At 41.3% G+C, this 23,016-nt stretch overlaps 1 protein-coding gene across 1 annotated transcript in view; it reads left to right on the top strand.

Annotated features, from left to right (window-relative positions):
* Window positions 1-22,791, top strand: part of thsd7ab (thrombospondin, type I, domain containing 7Ab) — a 32,021-nt gene extending 9,230 nt beyond the window's left edge. Inside the window, exons 8-31 of the mRNA XM_067237390.1 lie at window positions 1,128-1,322; window positions 1,509-1,547; window positions 1,834-1,869; window positions 3,100-3,358; window positions 6,500-6,615; window positions 7,631-7,766; window positions 7,945-8,048; window positions 9,208-9,402; window positions 9,794-10,060; window positions 12,206-12,384; window positions 12,857-12,862; window positions 13,072-13,205; window positions 13,612-13,765; window positions 14,719-14,860; window positions 16,277-16,392; window positions 16,771-16,888; window positions 18,605-18,750; window positions 19,092-19,266; window positions 19,510-19,683; window positions 20,565-20,660; window positions 21,176-21,258; window positions 21,419-21,632; window positions 22,338-22,425; window positions 22,653-22,791. Coding sequence (XP_067093491.1) covers window positions 1,128-1,322; window positions 1,509-1,547; window positions 1,834-1,869; window positions 3,100-3,358; window positions 6,500-6,615; window positions 7,631-7,766; window positions 7,945-8,048; window positions 9,208-9,402; window positions 9,794-10,060; window positions 12,206-12,384; window positions 12,857-12,862; window positions 13,072-13,205; window positions 13,612-13,765; window positions 14,719-14,860; window positions 16,277-16,392; window positions 16,771-16,888; window positions 18,605-18,750; window positions 19,092-19,266; window positions 19,510-19,683; window positions 20,565-20,660; window positions 21,176-21,258; window positions 21,419-21,632; window positions 22,338-22,425; window positions 22,653-22,791 — 3,311 coding nt within the window. The remainder of the gene's footprint in view (window positions 1-1,127; window positions 1,323-1,508; window positions 1,548-1,833; window positions 1,870-3,099; window positions 3,359-6,499; window positions 6,616-7,630; window positions 7,767-7,944; window positions 8,049-9,207; window positions 9,403-9,793; window positions 10,061-12,205; window positions 12,385-12,856; window positions 12,863-13,071; window positions 13,206-13,611; window positions 13,766-14,718; window positions 14,861-16,276; window positions 16,393-16,770; window positions 16,889-18,604; window positions 18,751-19,091; window positions 19,267-19,509; window positions 19,684-20,564; window positions 20,661-21,175; window positions 21,259-21,418; window positions 21,633-22,337; window positions 22,426-22,652) is intronic.
* The last annotated feature ends 225 nt before the right edge of the window (window positions 22,792-23,016 follow it).

The following is a 23,016-nucleotide window of genomic DNA, read 5'->3' as shown; positions in this document are numbered from 1 at the left end:
ATCATGGAGACCATTGTTTCCTTACTTCGCTTACCTTTTCTTGACTTGCAATTGACCTACTTCCATGTGTAATGACAAAGCTTGGTTCTCAGTTATATAAAAAAAAATCCTATACTGCTCAAGGGGATCTCTTTCTCTTTAGCAACCCTCTAACTCCTTTCTAAAAGGGAGGGGCTGAGGATGACTAGCTTGCTTGTTAGCTTCCCTCACTACCATTCATTTAGGTGGTTCCCTCTAGACACTGTCCCCCTCAATCTTACTCTCCCTCCCTCTGCCCCCTCTCTCCTGCCTCAGTGCTACCCACTGTAGCAAGCTCACCATGGCCACATCTTACCCTTTACAACACCCCCCACTCGAATGCACACATGCACACACACACACACACACACACACACACACACATGCACACGTTTTCCCTCTCTCCTCTGGCAATTAAACCTCACTCACACTAAATCAAATCAATTCTCTGCGGCCCAGGGTCTTGGGTACGCCCTCATCCTTTGCTGCACATTTTGCTGCACATTTTGTTTCACAGCAACGTTTATGACAATACAACATACTACAGTGGTGTAGCAAAGAGCTTACTATAGCTTCATCGACATTGAGTAAACAGATTGAGTGAAGTATTTCTGGTTCTTTGTGAGGAACAGAGAATATCTATGTTCTTTCCTGTCTCTGTTGACATAAATGGATTGATCCCACACTCTTTCAGCTGACAAAAATTGATTTGTGTTGCTATGATCTTGAGCTAAACTATGCCCTACAGATTTTTCACTTCAATGTTCGCACCACAAGGTTCAATCAGAGTCCCTCGGAATTTCAGAAAATGCCACAGAACTCACATGGATTAACTTGAGACAAGTCGATATAAATGTCATTAAAACTTCACTGTCAGTAGCTCCCAGACATCACAAATGAGCTATATGTACTTGTTGGAATTCCTGTTTTTTTGTTCAGACAGGGAAGGTTTGGTTCTCTAGCAAAGCAAACGGAACCATTAAGAAAATGAACTGGACAGAATATTTCCTAGAAACCCAATCGACTGCTTATCTTGAGTGCTAAAATTTTATTTTTCTTTCCACAGTGTGCTTTCAAATTATACAACCTCACACTGTTCTCATTCCCAGGTGAGCTGGTGGAGAGTGATCAATGTGGAGGAATTCCAGCCCCAGAGCCAATCCCCTGTGAAGTGCCATGTTCCAGGGACTGTGTCCTCAGCGACTGGACTCCTTGGTCAACCTGCTCCCAGACCTGCTCCAGCAAGACCATCGAGGGAAAACAGATGAGGACACGTTCGATACTGGCCTACAATGCTGGGGAAGGTGACTAGCACACTGCTCTGCACTGTTGATCTGTTTCGCTTGCCTTTTTGTTTGTTTCTTTCTAGAATGTACAGGTTATACGTTTTCTGTGTGTCTGCACATTCGCTTTGTTCCAATGGGTATGTGTCTGTCTTAGTCTGTAGTCATGCTGTGTAATGTTGAAACATGCTGTTTTCTTCCTCACAGTAACTGCGATGGTAGTGGCATGGATCACAGTGATGGAGGGTGAAAGTCATAATCAACTTGATTGCTTGTAGTGTAGTTTAACCTTTAGTGTATAGACTACACAAAAATTGGTAAACTACAGTAATTGTTCATTTACTGCCAATTAGTTCATTGATAGTTATTAGAAAACATTTTCAGAGAATAGTGTTAGTGTCAGTATTTCCATAATATATGCTATGTGGAAAGATATATCTATATTTATATTTGTTGTTGGAGTTGTCATGGTAATAAGTGTTTGTATTGATGTGGATTGTTTTTGTTAACATATTCTATATGCTCTCCAAAGGTCTGTCAAGGGTACCAAAGTTTCCAGAGCTTTTTGGTAAATGTGGTTCATTTTGAACTGGTGGTAGGCTAGTTGTGGTTGTTTTGGTAGTTAGTTGTTTAGACAAACAGTGTCAAGTCTTTGTTTGTTTAAAGTCCCATTTCAGATGTAAAGTGAAACAGCCTCTGTGACACTTCTTCACATTAGAAAATGGATTGTTTCTAGACAAACTCATGATTATAAAATAATTATTTTCTTTCCCAAAATTATTTTTTGCATGGAAATATTCTGCTTGTTGGAGTCCCTTTAGACTGCTGAATGTCATAATGTTACATTCAAGGCTAAGTGTAGCAAGTGCTTGCTCCGAAACCCAATACATTATGGATGCCTTTCAGAGCAAATTTGTGAATAAGTCAGCAAAGTGCTGAAATTCATACAGAAAACATTAATAAAACCATATTCTATGAACTGTCCTTGCAGAAGCTATAAAGCCATGATCTTGTCACTTATTTAGCTGTGATGGTAGCTGTGATGACAGTTATAAATAGATAATATCTCCTGTAAAAAAATATATTTGAGGTTACACTTTGCCCAACAAACCTTATTTTTTTTAGGTCGGTCAGAGCATCATTTGAAGCCAATTTGTCAAGGCTGTTAATGCTATGGCGGAACCAGCAACTCGACCTAGTCAGCCAAGTTTAATTGTAGCAGTCAGCATAAAGGGAGTGTTACTTGTTTGCCATCAGGGTTACATTTGTCTGAGTAGACAGTCTAGTCTGACCTGCCTGGAAACACGTGTTCATTACGAGGCTAGCTTGCTTTCATCTCAGGGAAATACAGGTGAAGAGTACTAACAAGTCACTCCACATGGTCTCCATCACTTCTGAAAGCTCTGTGTCTGCAGCCAAGGGCTCTGAATTTCCCTCCAACTGGATGTTTCAGTTGAGGCTAAATGGTGGCAGAGAGAGACGGAGCAAGAAAGAAATAGTGAGATGTGGGGCGGGGGTTGGGATCAAGATTGTTTTTTTGTTTTTTTTGCACAACTGAAGTAGAGTAAAAATAGTCCAATTCGATTCAAACATTTGACTAGCAGTTGGATGAGATGAGCCTGGGAAAGCCTACTAAAGTGTCTCATAGGTTGGCTGGTAATATTGTTTAACTAGATACTGTACATAAAGTACTTGTCATGTCAGGGCACTATATACATGTCATGCACAGTACAACAATCAGAATTGTTAGACATTCTCCAAGAGAGTCTTTCCAATGGCTCCACTCTTGTCTTCCCAGGTGGCTCTTTGTGTCCCAACAGCAGTGCTCTCCAGGACATGCGTAACTGTAATGAACATGCGTGCACCGTATACCACTGGCAGACTGGTGTCTGGGGGCCCTGCACTGAAGACCCCTCAGCCTTGGCCCTTAACACCACCACCGTTACAAACCTCAAGGTCGTTGCTGACCCCGCTGACCAGGTTTCCTGCTCCATGGGAATGCAGACCCGCAAGGTCATCTGTGTCCGGGTGAACGTGGGACAGGTGCCACCGAAAAAGTAAGACCAATGATCAAGGGTTTGTGTGTTGCATGTAAAGTGTGCATGGATGCATGTTTGCCTGTTTGAGGAGGTTGGCACAGGAAGAGATTTTTAGAGAGTACTCCACTAGCATTGAGTTCATAATACCTATCTTTAATTTACAGGCAACGACAGACAAATAAATAAATATTCTGTCAGCTTAGTCTTTCTGGGCTTGTGCAATTTCCTACTGATGATAATGACAGTAATTAAGTGGATTTGATACTTAAAGGCAATTAAACAACCACCATACAAGAGGCGAGCTGTGCATGTTGATAGCACGGATGAACGCATGCTGTAATGTACTCTCAAGATGCATCACTGATTTTTCATTTAGCACTGAATCTGGTTCCAACCAGGCCATGTTTTTTTTCTACTTCACTGACGATATGGAGAGTGAATGTCTGGTGATTTGCCCATGTTAAGTGGAGTTGCTATCTCTATGTTAATGTTCCAGTCTATGTCAGATCCTGAAGAAAAACACAAGGCAAATGTGCCTCACATGATGTGCTCTCCAAGGTGCTGAAAGGATTTCCCTTTGACTCTCGAACTTTCTTAAGGCCTTCAAAGGCAGATGCACGAACAGCATGTTTTATCCTTTTAAGGCGATTACAGCATAGCCTTCTCTTCATGTGATGGATCCTTACAATCCATGGTTGCCTTGTAATGTATTTTAAGGATTCTCTGTGTTATGGTGTTGTGTTAGGATTACTGTTGTTTTTTACATTAAGGTTACATTAACTACCAACTAAAGCTAGACAAACACCTATAGTAAAAACATGGTACATACGAATTATATATAATAGTATTCAGTGTTAGTGGTATAGGTTATTACAAAAGTGTAGGAAGGCACAGTATGGGGGAGGGGTGTAAGGAGAAGTGGATGTTGTAAAGGGGCAGTTAAAGATTGAGTTACCAGAACTATATCAATGTCCACATCCATTTACCTCTAGAAAGCCCAACCCCCCATGCCAAACCTCCCTCGTGTAATAACTTGTACCACTAAACTGTCATGAAGTCTAACTGCATAACAGTTTCTTTGTAACTAGCTGTTGTGTCTAGCAAGGTTGTCCAACACCTACACATTCTAATGAGTTAAGACCTCGCTAATAGAAAGGAAGGAAGGATTGACCTGATTTCCGGTTGTTATCTATGCTGTATTTGACTAGTTTCCCAGTACCCGACATACAGATGTGTCTGTCTTCTCCTCAGGGGGCGTTGAGCTATCTTCACACACCCCAAGGCAGTGAATCAAATACTGCATCCCATGAGCACACGCACACATAATATATAAAGAAGTCTAAAATAGACAAATATGTTATTCCCTCTTAGGCTACTATCCTTTTATGCAGATATTTGCTGAGGTGTGAAAATCAAAATGACACTCTATTGACATCTTGAATGGTGAATGGCGTCTGTGTTTTTTGTAATCACATCGAAGCAGGGAAGGATGGGAAGGAATGGGAATTAATAATGATGTTTCTGTAAGACATCTGCGGCATTAAGCGGAGACAATTGTTTTTATCAATCTGCTCAATCATATGTAACAAGCACCAGGCAAAGCACAATTATATCATGAACAGCGCTCTTACAAAACTAGCAATAAACAGGTATTTTTCGGGCACAATTTCTCTGCTCTTGTGTAACGTCTTAAGATTTGACTGACAGCCAGGGAACAAACCACTATAAGGATGGAATAGTCACCACACAAAAAGAAGGGGGCATTTTGTTGCATAGAATCTTGGCTGCCTACAATTATTATTCTGACAGCTTCTTTTTCCTTTTGTTGTGTTGGCGCCTTCACATTTCTTTTAGACAAAATGACAATATGGATGTGACAGTTTGAAATACGTTCTAAATGGTGATGTAGGCCTACACAGACTTGCCAGATTAAGGCAATAAAATCAAGAGTGTACTTTAATTCCTGGACACTGATTTTGTGGAAATGAATGAACTTCCGAAACAGAAAGAATTATGTACTTTGGGGAAATTACAGTGACATTAAACAAGGACTTTTGTCAAAATTCATAAGGCCTTTTGGTATCTGAAGCTGTGTAGTTGACAGTTCAATTCTTTGATTTGGTACAGTCCGTTCTTGTCAGTCATGTGCTTATTTCTCTCTGAGCAGACTGACTTGGTAGATAGCAGAACAAATACATTTGCTTGGCTGCTCGTCTTTATAGCTTACTGGCCATGCAGCAACATTAGCTGGAATAAAAAGATTACAACTTGAAAAAGTTGTAATGCTTTTATTGCCTATTTAACTAGTGGCTGAGAATGAGACTTACTTGGCTGTAAATGTGGCCCAGTGATACGTTTTAGTGATTTAATTTAAATAATGACTAGTCATTACAGCATACACATTTAAATTAAATTAAAAGGGGACTCCTGAGTGGGAAGGATTTGTTAATTTCTTGATTACTGTTAGTTTAGAATCGGTTTTGTGCGGTTTTAAGAGCGTTACAAAACTTTGATCCAATCTATATATTATACATCAGTCTTTGGTATCCTTGTAGCTTACCTATTATTAACAACTATTTGCTGTAGGGGTGTAGAAAGACACCAGGGGATTTATTTCACTTGAGATGGATAAAGCTCTGGCTATTGATATTTTAATAAGAATCTGATATTTCAAAACATCTGAACTGTTATTACAGTTTGCTTGTAAGACGCTCTATTGATGCATCCAACAACACCATGCTAATGAGTTGGAAGCCCCAGGAAACCACAACCATTTTCACAAGTGTTGAACCTGACCCAGATGATCTGTGGTGTATCAGCAGCAATGGGATGAGGAAACTGAGCTGCAACATCTTGTTAATCCCGAGAGCTGCATATCTGAAAAATCAGATTACTCTAAGCATTTTTACCATTTATTTTGATCCACTAGCATTAAAAGTGACCCTTTTGGCTGGATTAAACATAACCCTTGTCTTACAAAATATCAAGCCTCAATTCAACCCAGACTCCTAAGCGATCAAACTGATTACCTCGCAGTGACATATAGTTGTCTCTGGCTAATCTGGCTAAGAATGTCTGACATACGTTGGACACAGACGTGTAGCTTAATAGATAGGAAAATTGCATCTAATTTTATATGTTTATTTGACTGCTTTGCAGGTGTCCTGAGGGTCCTCGTCCAGGCACAATGCGGCCCTGTCGACTAGCCTGTAAAAAGGATTGCATTTTGACCCCTCTCAGTGACTGGACACCATGCCCACCAGCTTGTGATGCAGGTACATTAAAAACAAGCCCTCCTCTGAATCTTGAGAACTATGCATTCTATTGTGTTTACATTTTATGCTTTCAACAACATTTCTGCATCTCATCTACACGTTTAATAAAAAAAGAAAAAAATAACTTTTCAAGTGAGTAATTTAATTGTGCTTGAAAAGTCCCCTTGAAATCTGACATCTGAAGTCCCAACTATCACTCACATCTCACTAAATATAATCAACTTGACAAACTGGCATGTATGACGACCTTTAAGTGACCTCTTTTAGAAACCAGTGTGCCCATGGGCTGCAAGTGTCACCCAGGACGCCATGTTTTTGTTTCATGCAGTGAAAGAAAAACAGCCCTCGGATTAGGTCACCTCTGTCAGACAGGCATGAAACATTGTTAATTATGAAATGTATTTAATTGATTTATGAAATGAAATCATTATATTGTGAATAACTGTTCATTTAACACTGGAGCCAAAATATTTCCCTTCTCTATAACACTCCCAACAGTGGTTCAGTTGGTTTAGATAAGACCGGTAATATTTAGACCCTGTGTTTATACATGGTGACTTCCCACCCATACAGATTAAAACTAGGGGTCAGAGATGTAGCCGGAGAAATGTCACCACAATAATTTGATCAAGTATTTGTCCAAGACAAAGCAAATCACTTTCTAGATTGAGGTCTGGCAGTGTCATGGGCTATGATGTATTGCACTTCCGTTTCACAGCAAGAAAGGACAGCAGGATGGGAAACATTCAGTAATTTATTCAGTAGAGTTTGTCCAGTGTTAGCGGCGGCATGCATGTGTGTGCCACGGTTGTGATTTCTTCTTCTTCCTGATTATGGAAAATAAATTACGTTCATGTGACTTCACAAGACTCAAACTTGGAACTTCAGTCACCCATTGTCCATTTCACAATAAAACGAAATCAACTCTGACATGTCAGTCAATTTGTTAGCATGAAATATCTTAGCATAATCTAATAGTGACTGTGTCTGCGATGGCTGTACCTGTTCTTGGCAGCTGGTAACATTGTGAAGAGGAAACAATATCGGTACCGGCTCATCATCCAGCTACCAGCCAATGGAGGCCAAGACTGTCCAGAGGTTCTGAAGGAGGACAAGGACTGTCCGGCTCCAAAAGTCTGTCCTGGTTTTAGGTACAGTTACTGCATGTACTGTGGTTGTTTTTGTTAGTTTCTTTTGCAGAATCATCACACCCTACTGTATTAGTAACATACTGTACTTTTAGTACAATGTTTATGCTGTAAAGTTGAGGATGACAATGATGAGGATTATCCCTACAAACATCTAGTTATCGTGAGAATTCTATTGCAGGTGGAAGTCCCACAAATGGAGGAGATGTCAGCTGGTGCCCTGGTTTATCAGACAAGACAGTCCAGGTGCTCAAGAGACATGTGGACCAGGACTTCAAACAAGAGGTACTGTCAAAATATTATTGTCCTTCACTTCAAATTCAAATGTGATGCTGAAACGCAAGCCTTTGTTTCCTAAAACAACCAAATAAAAAGATTTTGGTGCACCAATGGATCTGGAGAAAAAAAAGATTTGTCAGGCGTTTACGAAAGACCAACTTTGCTATTCAAACCATCACATCCTCCTACAGTACAGTATGTAAAGAACAACGTGAAACGGGGATGAAACTTTAACATTTCTCTGTGAGTTTAAAATGAGAATGTCTTCGCTGGTCAGTCACCCACTTTAAAGTATTTTTTGACAGTGTGATTAGTTTTCTGTAAGAGGGGTTCTTTGCTCTTCCAATGCAGTGTTAATGTTCAGAGCTATTTTGGGAAAGGTGCTAATTTCCCCCCTTGGCTGATTGCTGCACAGAACAACCTGTTCATAATTTACCAGTGCATATGATATTCCAGTGCATTGGGGAGAGGATTCTTCTTAATTTATGAATTCTGCTTCTATTTATTCCAGTTCCATAACAAAAAGACAATTCTGTAAATCTAGTAAATGCGCAGTCTTTTCTTTTTTGTAATTTCAACATGCAGACCAATTCATTTCTGTCAATTCTATAGAAAGCAATTAACAGTAGTTGATTCTTAGCAAATACTACATAACATTTAATAGTTCAAAACAAACACAAAAACTCCACATGTTATACGCCGATTCAGGTTATCAACCCAATAGAAAAGACAGCTTCCAGCAAGGCTCAGCAGAAATGATGCTTTGTTTAGAAAGGAAATGTGTCTTTACGGCAAAAGGGCTGAAACGCAATATCACCGGTAATTCCTTTTTCATTGAAAATATATAGAATTATTGGTCTCTAACCTTAGTTGGACTTCCTAAGGTGAATAATACTGTTTTTTTATATCACCAATGTTCTGGTATATGAAGTGGTGCAACTATTCCTTATCAGTCGTACAGTATCCTATAGAATACACAGTATTCATATTTTAGTATACAGATACTCTACAGTATCAAGGTCTATCTATAATTTTATTTATTTAGTAATCACTTTCATCCAAAGTGACACACAAATAGTGATTATATATAGTACATAAACAGCTTTTAAATCAATGAGACTAAATCAAAATCCTTAAATGGTCTCTCTTCTTTTCATTCCCTCAGCGGTATCCTGTCGCCAGCTAGACGGAACGCAGGCAGACATTGGAGAGTGTCTGAAGTTTGCCAATTCCATGCCCCTTATCTCTCAGCCTTGCCAGCTCCCCTGTCAGGATGACTGTCAGCTTACCAACTGGTCTAAGTTCTCCTCCTGCACAGCTGACTGTGTGGGGGTCCGAACCAGAAGGAGGATGCTTATAGGTAAGGATGATGAAGCATTACAGAGGGGAAACACCATGATGGAATGTGGTAGAAGAAAATACACAAGTGTTGTGGGAACAACTGCAAATTGTCTTAAGTTCTTAAGCTGTCCCTCACATGGCCTAGCACTATTCTGGTTGAACAAGGTCGCCCAATTGTTTTGGCACCCTTCACTACATAGTATGCTGTAAATCAATGTCTGTGTGAACTCTGTGAACTTGAAAAAGATATTCTAGGGTGTTGCATGCCAGGGTGCAGCTTAGCAATTAGTGACAGACACACAAGAGAGTGTGTGCACTGTATATGAGTGTCAGAGAAAGGGAGAGAGAAGGGATTGTAGTATACTTGTATATTGTACTTGACCTCCAATCATTTTTCTTTTGTCCCCTAGGACGAAGCAAGAAGAAAGACAAGTGTAAGAACACCCAGATGTACCCTCTGAGTGAGACCCAGTACTGCCCGTGTGACAAGTACAATGCCCTGCCTGTAGGCAACTGGTCTGACTGCATCTTGCCAGAGGATGGCCGCGTGGAGAGCATTCTGGGCATGAGAGTCCAGGGTGACATCAAAGAGTGTGGCCAGGGTTACCGTTACCAGGCGATGGTGTGTTACGATCAAGAAAACAGACTGGTAGAAACTTCACGCTGCAACAGCCATGGTAATGCTGTGTGTGTCCACGTGTATGTGTGTGTGTGTGTGTGTGTGTGGCACAGCCCCCTTGAGGTTGGTTTAATCCCCCCTAAACCTGTCCCTCAAGGGACAGATGTAATTGTATGATGCATTTCCTTGATAACTTTGGCCCTTGACCAAGTCGTAAATGCACTGCAGCGTTTATGTAGAGCCATGTGGTCTGAGGCAAGGCCTAGAGGTTTGGATTGTTGAAAGAAATGTTGTCATTATTTGTTGATCTAATGACAACTTGATTGTAATAACCTGAATGTGTGTCCAATATTGATATAAAATATCCAAAGTAGCTCTATTTTGTCATATTTGGATTTGTTTAGTATCTACTACTGTAATGTACTTTGAAAGACACATTTGAGTGTGTTTTCAGGAAATATATTAATTTGAAATACTCCCTTGCCAGGTAGGAATTTATTTTTGAAACGTTTGATTTGAAACGTGATTTTTCTTTTTAATGAAACATTTTACTGTCACCAAAATATACATCAAAGAGCCAGTATGCCAAGTAGAGAATGTAAGATTTGATCAATGCTGTTGAATTGCTTTGAACACAAGAAGATGCTGAAGATACTGAAAGAATTAGTATAATTTTGATTCTGATTCTGAAAAATGAATACATCAATGTCATGAAAATCTAAACAGGACATAAGCCGTTTCATGTTACTGTACTGTGGATATGAGTCAGAGATTAAGATTCACATCAGGAAATGTGTGGGTGGACAAGATAAAATTGCATTACAAATAAATAAGGACGTAGAGCTTGACGGGCAGTGGGTGGTGCAGAGAGAACGGGGTAACTGCAGGGGGCTGGACTGGACCCTCTGTGGGGTCGTAGGATGTCAGAACCCTTGGCAGAGGATGTATTTTACATGTTAGCAAAGGGCAGTAATTCTCATTACTATTCAAATACTTGTTGATTGTTGGGGTACATTATTAGCATGGAAAGGGGGGGTAAGTGGATAATTAGGAATATGTGGGATTCTGATTAAATGATCAGGGTTTGTTGTAAACTCTGTTGAGAAAGGTTAGGTAACAGGTTTATCTGTTCTGGTATGATTACTGGATGCTTGTTTGTCCGTGAATGTGTCGACTTCAACTAGAGTCTGTGACTCAAAGAAAGACTAAAGACTATGGAAAGACTTTGCCAGGGGTTTATGTCGAGATTCATGTGAACTACCATACATACTACATGATATGACATACAAGACACCTTTAATCAAAGGGGATGATCCTGATTACAGAGGTAATGCTAAACCCAGTAGGATGCAGGATATTGAGTTGGCTGAGAGCCATATCAGGTTTCTAGGAGCAGATTAAAGTGTTTACTGTCATGTCATTTGGCAGTAAGCTATCACAGAGGCACCAAGGCCACTGCTCAAACAGGCTGTTTGACCACTGACAATTTGCTTTTCAAAAGAAACACTGTAAAACCCTAAAGAGTTCACACAGAATGGAGACAATTTGTCTGAAAGAGCATATATTTTTCCTTAGTAACAAGCGATCAGACAATTTATGTCATTTTTTGTCAGCTTGTCCATCTCATTGATTTATTACTGTAGGTTTCAAATTCAAGAGCTGAATTTAACTTCAAAGAGATTCTTTTTCATGTGTTAATTATTCTGTGAAAAATCCAGGTACATACCTTGCGTGTTTGACATTGAAACCAACACTTAGCTCAGATAGATAACCTCTCACAATGTATTAGCCATAAACTGTACATGTTTGTTTGAACGTCTGCAAATCAAAGCTAGAGACTCAGCGAAATTCAATGAAAACATGCAGAGTGAGATGCATAAGCCCCAGTGAGCCAGATGTAACACCAGTCACCTGTCATGACCCAACAGTCAGTGGAGAAAATTTTTATTGAACATTTTCCCAAAAGAAAATCCATTGGTAGTAATGTATTTGTTGTATTTTAGCACATTTGATATAACCTGATATTTAGATGTGATTTAACATGAACTTTATGTAGGCCTGTACTTGTATACCCTTTTCTCTGACTGTTGGAGGTGTCATTCATCATTAATATTGAGGCTTCTAGCTACTTCTGACATTCTCTTTACTGGTTTTCCTTATGTCTTCTAATGTCTTCTAATCTCTGTCTCCATTAACTATACAGGCTACCTTGAGGAGGCATGCATCATCCCCTGTCCATCTGACTGTAAACTGAGTGAGTGGTCCAACTGGTCACGCTGCAGCAAGTCATGTGGCAGTGGGGTGAAAGTTCGTTCCAAGTGGCTCAGAGAGAAACCCTACAATGGTGGACGGCCCTGCCCCAAACTGGACCACATCAACCAGGTACTGTACACCATCTGAAACACAACCAAAGTCTAATATCTGCAATGGTGAGAATGTAATTTCCCATAAAGGCATAAAAGCATTGAATGTTAAATTAAAAACCAAAAAGAACACCGATGACTACTAATAAAATAGAATCATACAATATAATTAGATACATTAAACTAGAATCTCTTTGCATATGTTTTCAACACCTTAATTTCAAGCAACCTTTCTGCCCAGTTGAGATTCAGTTGATTTGTTAAATAGAATCATTCCTTTCATACGGTATGAATATTAAATGGGATATTTGTAGTCCTGGATTAAGGCCAAAAATCATTTAGGTTTTTGGGGGGGTTTATTCTGAGCAGATCCACTATAATGCTGCATCAATCAAATGTCTTGTTGTATGTGTATTTGATCCTTAATCTTGTTTTTACCATTGTGTGACTTTCATTCTACTGATGCTATCTGGATCCTCCTACCACTGCAGGCCCAGGTAAGAATAGTGCTGTTTATATTCAAACGACTTTACTAAAGTAAATTAATTATTGTCTTACAGAAATAGGTATATACTGTAGATAAAAGATCTCAAAGAGCAACATCAACTTCCATCCATGTTCTAAATTACCACATGTAAGCTACATACATGTTTACAGTATGTTTATTGTAAATACTGTGGATGCATTGTAAATGAATTAATTTCAGGTGTATGAGGTGGTGCCCTGCGCGAGTGACTGTACCCAATATGTGTGGCTGGCTGAGCCTTGGAGTGTGTGGAAGGTCAGCAACGTTGACCTGAAGGAGAACTGTGGAGAGGGTGTCCAAACAAGAAAAGTCAGGTAGGATTGTATCAAATTCTTCCTCTGAAGAAAAGGCAGATTTGGGACATTGTCTACTCAAATGCCCACATGCTGTAGGTTTAAGCATTGTGTGAGGTTTAAAATGTGTTTAAACAGGAATACACTGGCACCCACATGCCGTTGCCCCTGAACTATGAGAATGTAATAAAGTTGTCCCATCAGTACATGGACTTAAGTCTCACCCTCTCAAGACCAAGAGATCCCTATCTATCTTTTTTGCCAGCCTCAATAGGGCCTTTGAATAAACATGATCATCAATCTTTGTATGTTACAGACAATAGTCACAGTGCCCATTTGTATTCCAATGGATTGTGTACTTGTCATGAACATTATGTTTGATCTGAATGCCACCGTGTGTTCTATTGTATTCTGTGCTATCTCCCAGGTGCATGCTGAACACTATAGATGGTCCAGCAGACCCAGTGGAGGACTACCTGTGTGACCCAGAGGAGATGCCTCTGGGGGCCAGGGAGAGTCGGCTGCCTTGCCCTGAAGACTGCGTCCTCTCCGACTGGAGCTCCTGGAGCACCTGCCGCCTGGTGAGGCCTCGCCACCGAAAAACACACAATGGTCAACATACTACATGGCATCCTTTTATTAATGTTTGGTTAAGTGTGCCTGGGGTTTGCATTGGTCTAAAACTTATTGAGTGTTCAAGTATAATAATAATTATATTGAATAAACATGATCTCCAGAGTGCAGAATTTGCCTGAGAACAGCTACATAGGTCATTTTTTATCATAGTAGAAAAATACAGGGTATGTAGCAGCCAGTGTGCACTCTTTCCCTTCTGACACCTTTGATATGTGCTAAAAGCGAGATTTAACTGGTCCGACTTGGCCTGCTGTTCTCCCCTCATACCAGAACCATTGTTAATCACACAACATTCTTTTTGAGTGCTTGGCATGCTGACTTCCAGCAATTTGGATCTCAATGCGAGGGCACCAGTGAGGGATGCTATGATGTTTTATTCATGACGGCAGCAATGGAGTTCTTCCAGGAGCATCATTTCCCCTAATGTCCAACTGTGACCAATGACTATGCAGAGGCCAGTGTTGGAAAGGAATACTGTATGCATGTATGAGGGTTCTGTTGTTGTAGTTGAAAATACCAGAAAACTCAATATTTCATGGCAGATTTATGCCTTTACCAGGCATATGACAATCCAGGGAATGAATGACATGGCATTAAAACAGCCTACGGTACTAATCCAATTTCTTCGGGAAATTAATTATGGAGCTTTAAACTAGAAAAGAATCCAAAACTGGCAGATTCCCACTGTTTAATCAACTGTTTGATAAAATGTGGATGTCAGATTGGTAAGAGTAAAAAGGGTCTTAGTTCTGGTTCAGTGATCTGTCTATATTTAATTATTATCATTAGCTGCTATATGGATTTCTTACAAATTTATGCATAACAAATATAATGTACATTAGCTTTCTCAACTCCCCATGTTTAAGACAAAAAGAAAATGGTGACTATTCCATTTCAGCCCTGCACAAGGAACAACAATCGGATTCGGACAGCGTATCCTCTTAGAGCCCCAGGGGTGGGTAGAGATTGTCCAGAAACCACAGATAAAGACCCTTGTCACCTGAATGCAAACTGCTTCAATTACTTCTACAACATTACAGGTAAACAATACGTCACCAGACATTATACATGCAAATTCTATTGTGTCTGTTTCCGTACATCTTTATTTACGGGTGGAGCTTCCCAAACTAGAAATAACTAGGTCTGCAAACTTTGCTAACGTAGGATGTTGTGCTGACGAGGCCTCCCCCTGGCTATATTAAAGTACTGGAATAGCCTATTGTACACATATTCCATTGTAGCTTACTGCATAATGAAGTAGTGTCATGCACTGCAGTAGTCTACAGTGCACCCAATGCAGCATATTCAAGTTAAACAGCAAAAATGTAAAAAAAATCACTGTATCTCTCCTGTCACTCCACTACGAGTCTATGAGCACAGCTGAGATTTCTGTAAAGCTGTCTCAGCTTCCCTCTTTTCCTTTCCTTTTTCTCTAGCTCGCTCACTATCTCTTTTCCTTCTTCTGTTATTCTACTGTGTTGCTCCCTTCCCAGAGGCACAACAGTCTTCCAGAGCATAAGTACATGAAATATGAGAAGAGATCATTATTGTACAGTATTTTTCACAGAAACCCTGATTTTCTCTCTTTCTTTCTTTCTTTCTCTCTCTCTCTCTCTCTCTCTCTCTCTCTCTCTCTCTCTCTCTCTCTCTCTCTCTCTCTCTCTCTCTCTCTCTCTCTCTCTCTCTCTCTCTCTCTCTCTCTCTCTCTCTCTCTCTCTCTCTCTCTCTCTCTCTCTCTGGCTCTCTCTGGCACTCTCTCTGTCTCTCTCTGTCTCTCTCTCTCTCTCGCTGTCTCTCTTTGCAATCTCAATATTCCACTCCCCAGAGTGCAGCAGAGCTCTGCATGGCAGTTGAGTCAGGGCGAGACAGCCAAACTCAGCTAAAACAGCCCCTCATGTTCGTCAAGGGGCAAGAAGATCCCCAAATCTCTCAGTGACAGGGTTTAAACTAGAGACTCAAGGCTCAGGGACAATTCCTCCTCATACTCCAGATTTAAATAATGTTCTTAACTTCTAAAGGGCATGCTCTTTGGTTCTTTTGAACAGGTCTATTGGTTTCCACTAACTCCAGGAATTGTATCAGAAGCAATCATTCTTAGAACCTTTCTGACTGGCGAGACATCTAGTGTATCTCTCTTTCCTCCTCAAATCTACTTATATTCTACAGCAGAAGGGATCAAACATTGACCGCACATTATATTCAGCCTAGTTAAGCTATTAAGACGTGTTGAAGGGCAGATGTCCATCAGTGAGACAGTGATGACAGACATGTTTTCAAACGGTCCTCAGATATTATATTTGTAGATATTATGGTTGTGGATACTATTTCACATGCAATCGTCATGTTAAAGTACTTCAGTAATTCAATGTAAGAAAATAGGGTTCAGTACCAATCCTTGGTACCTTTTGGGTGTAATTTTGAGTTTAATTTAGGATCCTCCTCTCTCTCTACCCCAGAGTGGAGCACCTGTCAGCTGAGCTCCAATGCTGTGTGTGGACCAGGTATCAAGACCAGGATGCTTGACTGTGTTCGCGGAGACGGCAAGTCCGTTGACCTCAGGTTCTGTGAGGAGGTGAGCCAGTCTGTTTTTTTTAATCTCTTATGACAATTACAAAATCTGTAGAAAATTCCTCAACAGATCCAGTTTCTCAGATTAAATCCTACGTTCTGTGGAAAAGAACAATCGCATATAAACCCATAACCTTCTGGTCTAGCTGGCTCATTCAGATGCACATTGGGTTTCATATGGTAATGAGTTTATAGCTAGCGTCACCACCCTGGCCAGTGCCCATCATGACTGGTGGCAGAGCAGAAGCTCTTGGGAATTGTATTATCCCAGGGTCAGGCAGAGGTCTGGCAGGAACAGACTGGCTGATGGTGCTGGCAGGTGCTGGCACTCTGTGTCTGAGTGGATGAGGTAATTGAAGGATAATGTATGGCCCTGTCATAGCTGCGGCTGGAGAGGAAGTGGCTGCTGAACACATCCTGTGTGGTGGAGTGTCCTGTCAACTGTCAGATGTCTGAGTGGTCGGCCTGGTCAGTGTGTTCCCAGATGTGTGGACTGGAAGGTATGCAAAAGACCACTTACAATCGCCACTTATAATTATCACTTGCAATCACATGCACAGAGATCCTAAAATATGTAGGTACAGTACACTCATACACACACACAAACACAGACCTATTACCATATATCACAAAATGGACCCCTATTATAGGCACCCTGTAATACATGAATACAAAATATAAGCACCGATCCATTAGCACTGGCGCATCCGTTCACACTGAATCTCACATATAATGTCTTACCAATCTGTTGAGTTGATGTTATTGCATAAAGTAAAATACTAAATATTTGGGCTAGTTAGTTTTTTGCTAATACGGCAACTTGAACTGTAAAAGCTTGGTATTGGAACAACCTTTTTGCCTCACTAGAGTTAGGTCTATAGTTACCTTTTAAAATGACCTTTTTTATATTCTGTAGAGTATTTTCCTTACAGCTTATATATCAATTCAAGTCCACATTACCAACAATTGGCTCTCCTGTCTGCCCCTCAAGATAAAATAACCTCACACGATTAGAAACACATCACTCTCGCCTTGGATGGGAAGACTCTGAAAAAAGAGACAGAGGTTTATTGAAGTGGGAGAGATTGCATCATGGCCTCGAAAGTGGCTGGTGATGGAACAGCGACAACCTCTCCTGTGCCCTGTTTGTTGTTGCACAGGATCAGACAATTGATTGTGTCCCATTATATCTGTCTGCTCAGAGCCTGTGGGAGGCCCATTGAAGTAATCGCTGTGTTGCACTGGAGGCTGGATCACAGGGAATAAGATAGAGAGAGTTTAAGAATGGTTAAAGCAGCCATGAGGATCCTTATTTGATCTGTGGGGGAGGTTTCTTCTTGGGAGAATAGCATGTAAGTTAGAGTGTGTCTGTGTGTGTGTGTGTGTGTGTGTGTGTGTGTGTGTGTGTGTGTGTGTGTGTGTGTGTGTGTGTGTGTGTGTGTGTGTGTGTGTGTGTGTGTGTGTGTGTGTGTGTGTGTGTGTGTGTGTGTGTTGGGGCTGATTGGCATAATATATTAGCATGTTACCCAAAATGGTGAGGAGATTTCTGTCTATGAGTAATTAACAAATTATTACTGTTGGTATTTTGAAAGCATGCTGTCTAGTTTAAAAGTTGGAGCTCAGTTCGATTTTATTTTATTTATTTTTTATCAGTGCTGTAGAAAATGAAAAGAAAGAAAGAAATCTAATTTTGCTTGTGGAAGAGTGGGATTTATCAACATAGTCAGAGGACAGAATAGCGTGGAAGGCCATCTTGAAGAACTCTATGGCTAAAACAAATGCAACCACGCACACATACACAAACACAGCAATGTTTTGCATATTCTGTTGGGTTTTTCTGTTATGATAACAATATACTAATAGAAACCTAAATATTTTCAAAAGAAGTCAGAGGCATCATGGAGTTGTGTTTTTCCAGATAGACATCACCACTTTACATAAATATTTAATTTATTGTTAGGGGTGCTTAGTGATATTTGAACAAGCAATACAGTATGAGACATGAAAAAACAGTTAATTTTTGTTTTATCAGATGTTAACTGTTGTTACTGCCAAAGATCATGCAACAGTAAGGCCTAACTCTTTCAAACCCCATTCATATCAGTTGTCTAGATTGGCTTATGTTGCTTACAATTCCAGGAAAAGAGTAAACCTAAACATATGTCATATATCAGAGTGTCCCTTGTTGACGATGTCACATCCTGTGTGCGCTGCAGGTAGGATGTGGCGGAGGCGCATCGTGGTGCAGGCGTCCCAGGGGGACGGACGCCCCTGCCCCACTCAGATGGAGCATTGGAAACCCTGTCCAGTCAGACCTTGCTATCGCTGGGAGTACAGCCCCTGGTCCGAATGCAGAGTGGAGGTACAGCAAATGTTTAAAATTGCTTTTATCATCTGTCCACTGTATGTATACCCTTTGAATAACTTTTTTCCAATCTTGGTTCTGTTCTTAAACCTTCTATGTGGACATTTGATAATTTCCTATCTCGACTGCTCAGATTTGTTATTGGCTGGCTTGCCATCTATTTCTTTATCTCAACTTTACTACAGTACATGGCATCCTGTAGTTACAAACTACAGGATGCAGTTACAGTTATACTGTAAACTTACCCATACTGAGATACTCAAACATATTACGGACGTATTCTGCAAACAATTGGTGTTTTCAACTGCATCCTCAATTACTTTCCATATCCACCTTAGGATGTGGTGTGTGGAGATGGCTTGCGCTTCAGGAACTTGACCTGCTATGTATCGGATGGCTCAAGCCAGGGTGAGGGCAGCCTAGTGGACGAGGAGTTATGTAGCGGCCTGGAGCTAGCTGTCAATGGAGACACAGAGATCACACTAAAAGAGGCCTGCACTCTCCCCTGCCCAGGTGACTGCAATGTAGTAGTACTATACAATACCAAAAACAAGTCTAAAGAGTACATGTATAAACTGTCTCTGTATATTGTTTATTTAGAATAATATGATTACATACATCGTAATTCTATCTCTGGGATTTTGCTTAACTTCACAACAATTTCCATGTTTTTATTCTGAAACTTAGTTTCTCCGAAGTAGAGTAACTATGAAGAATATCAAGTGAAATGCTTTCTTTTCACCATCTCTCCCCTAGGTGAATGCTACTTGATGGAGTGGTCAGACTGGAGTTCATGCGTAAGCATGTGTGTCAAGGGAGCTGGGGTCGACTTTGGTTCAGTCCAGGTGCGTTCGCGGGCTGTCATGGCCCAGGAACCGGAGAACTTGCAGCTGTGTCCAGATCAGGACTGGGAATCCCGCCGCTGCACTGGTAAGATCTCTAGGAGCTAGTTACTGTGGTCAGTGTGATTAATTCTGCCCTACACTGTAGGTGTCAACTAGTATGCAGTATTCTAATTAGCTGGTTGATAATATAGGCAGCAAGGGTTCCTCCAAATATCTACAGCAACAGCAGTTCTGTTGTCGTGCGGTCAATAAAAAAGGCTCAATAATAATAGAGGCATAGTTTGCCGAATTCCAACCAACAAATCTCCAGGCATCTTACTCATGCATTAAATTGGTGAGCCGAAGAATCATGAGTAAATCACCATAGCCCCCGAACACAACGCATAACCCTAGAGCCAGTCTGAGGAGCTTCCTCTCTCTCTCAGACCACTCTTGCCTCCTAGACAGCCAGCCATCCAGCCAGTTAGCCAGTCCGTCAATTAGTCAGTCAGTCAGTCTGGCCGGCAGTCAGCCCAGCACTGGGCTGACCTGGTTTCCCACCATCACTTCAGGGCTGAGGGGGAAGTGTGACCCAGCTCTTGGAGAGGGGCAGAGGGGGGAATAAGGACAGAAATGAAGGGAGGAAGACGCAAGGGGAAAATGAGAAGAGTTGGGAGAAGGAAAGAAAAAGGGAGAAGAGAAGAGAGGAGCGGAGGGGAAGGAGGAAGGGAGGGGAAGAGGATCATAATAAACAGTCCATCTTAAACCACTCACATCATGACAGCAGTATAAGATATGTTTAATTAAATGTAACACAAGCACTGATAAAAAAGATGTTTTCAAGGTTTAATGGTTCATTTACAATAGCTGGATAGCTTTCACTGGTGATTTGGCTCCCTAAGGATTTTTTGGGCCATTTGTAGTGCTAATGGAAGTATTGATAAAACAATAATAGCTACCTTTGAGTTCTCCTTTGTCTGTTCTCAGATGGCAAATGTTATGAATACAAGTGGATGAGCAGCACATGGACAGGATCTTCTCGCCTCACCTGGTGTCAACGCTCTGATGGACTCAACGTCACAGGTAAGACCTTCTGGGATACAGAGTTTTCGATGTTTACATTACAGTTACAATTTTCATTTTATTCATTTGCAGACACTTTTATTCAAAGTCACATTCAAAAATTCTGAGGCGTACCAGGCGCGGTGAACAATAACAATATCTTGATAACATCTAAACTACAGCAGTGCTGTATTGTGCAGCAAAAACCAACGTCATATCAAAAGTGCAACATCAAACAGTTTCATGGGTGCAGTCTCTTGCTTGACAGTAGTAAAACATGATCTCAAATACGTGCAGAGAAGCAACAACTTCGCTGGTATCACAAGAAGTTATGTATTGCAAAATGCTGCTTTTGGTGCCCTTAGGTCATGCAAAAGACTACCTTGTCCTTAAAGACGATCTATACACATGGTACACAGGTTTGCTTAGGTGTGTTGTCAAGTCGCGGGAATGCATTAGTATTGCGACAATGATGATTTCAAGGTCCACCTTTGAATAAAGTATCTGATTCCGCTTTGATGACCGTTGACCTTCAGGAGGATGTCCCCCCATTAATCCCCCTGTGGACAACAGCTCCTGCGACCCTCCGTGTCTGATGCCAAAGTCCTTCTGCACCGAGGTCAGCTGCTTACTTTAAGGCTTTTAGTCGTGCGTTCACGTCAACAGCGCAAATGGATGAAATAGACGGATTCCCACACGTCCACTCAATCTAAAATGGTTGTCAATCAGACTCTCAAATAGTCGACGTGAACGTGTCTGTTTAACACTGCTCCCTGCAGGCTGGTGTTTGCATGTGCGACGAAGGCTACACGGAGGTGCTGTCCACCGATGGCTTGCTGGAGCGCTGCACCCCCATCCCCATCCTGGAGATCCCCACTGCTGGGGACAAGAGAGGGGACGTGAAGACTAGTCGTGCTATAAACCCCACCCTTCCTACCACCATCCAGCCTGGACGCTCCGGACGCACTTGGTACCTGCAGCCCTTTGGACCAGGTGACCTCACACACCAGGACACTAAAACATAATCATCTTGGGTCTTTTATATGGACTGTAATCTCACACAAAACATAAAGACTTTGTTGTTTAAGGTATAACATATATGAGGTAAATACCATTTAATCAAACTATAATGCCCTGTGGACAATTTTGTAAGATTTGGAATCGGGGAGATGTTTCGGTGCAGATGTGGTGATGCATGAGACACAAAAGAGCCATCATGCTAACGATATGTTGTATGTTGCATCAGCAATAGCCTGTAGAGAAGCATGTTTTCCACAAACTATGTGTGCTTAATTAATCGGACCTACTCTACATTAACATTTCAAAGAAGCCAAAATGCTTTGTTATAGCAACTATTTATAATTAGTTGCAAAGCATCAATGTCCAACTGTTTTCCAACAGCTTGAGACTGATCCTACCAACCAGTTGTTCTCATCAGTTCTCAGGGGCAGGCATACTGTGTGCTGACAACTTATATAGTTAATCTTCCCCAAAAAGTGTTGGTTTTGTTTGGTCACGGCACATCTGAACACGCAATGTGTGTTCCAAAGGATCTTCCCCACCCTGTTTCCTACACTCAATAACATGCCCTGCTGTGTGCCTATGGGGGGAAGCGGGCTTTCTGAAACGAATAGTTCCTCCCTGTGAGGGATTGCTGGTGCTATAATGAGCTGAACTGACAGGCCTCCTCCTCCACAGATGGGAAGCTGAAGATATGGGTGTACGGTGTGGCAGCAGGAGCTTTCGTGCTCCTCATATTCATAGTGTCTATGATATACCTAGCATGGTGAGTCCAACTCCCCCAGACACCCAACCCCCGCCCCCTCTCCCTCCACCTGTCATTCCGAATCGTTCATAAAATATCTCCCATTTTTTCTCCCCCAAAGTTAGCTTTTATCTCTCTGTGTCATTGTTTCCATGTTCCTCCCTTCCCACATCGTCTTTTTTTATTTTATTTGTTTATGTTCTTTTTTGTTTCTTTGTTTGTGTTTCCATGCCATCTCGCGTGAGCAGCAGTTACTGTGCGATCCGACGTTCTCTTCCAGCCACTGAATCTAACAGCAATGGGGCGGTGGTCTGGATGGGCCAAAATGCACATGAGTTGACTTACACATGCCCAGATTGCCAAGAGTTAGCCCAAAACAGCGGATAAGGAGGAAGCTGGGTGGCCCCTACGAGTAGCTGCTGGCCCTGACCCACCCCCTGACCCCCTTACCAGTGTCCAATATCCCGCCTTGACTGGCTGAGTGAAGTTGCTGCTGCAGGTGAAATCATCCAGAGGTTCTTTTGAATTTGTGAGAGTTTTAGACCCTTAGACCCTTAGACCAGATACTAATGGTGTCCTGCTGCCCTCTGGTGGTGGTGAGGATACATGAAG

Source organism: Osmerus mordax, chromosome 6, assembly GCF_038355195.1.
Source record: "Osmerus mordax isolate fOsmMor3 chromosome 6, fOsmMor3.pri, whole genome shotgun sequence".
Taxonomy (NCBI): Eukaryota; Metazoa; Chordata; class Actinopteri; order Osmeriformes; family Osmeridae; genus Osmerus; species Osmerus mordax.
Note: the sequence above shows the minus strand (reverse complement) of the source record. Positions and strands in the feature narration are given on the sequence as shown.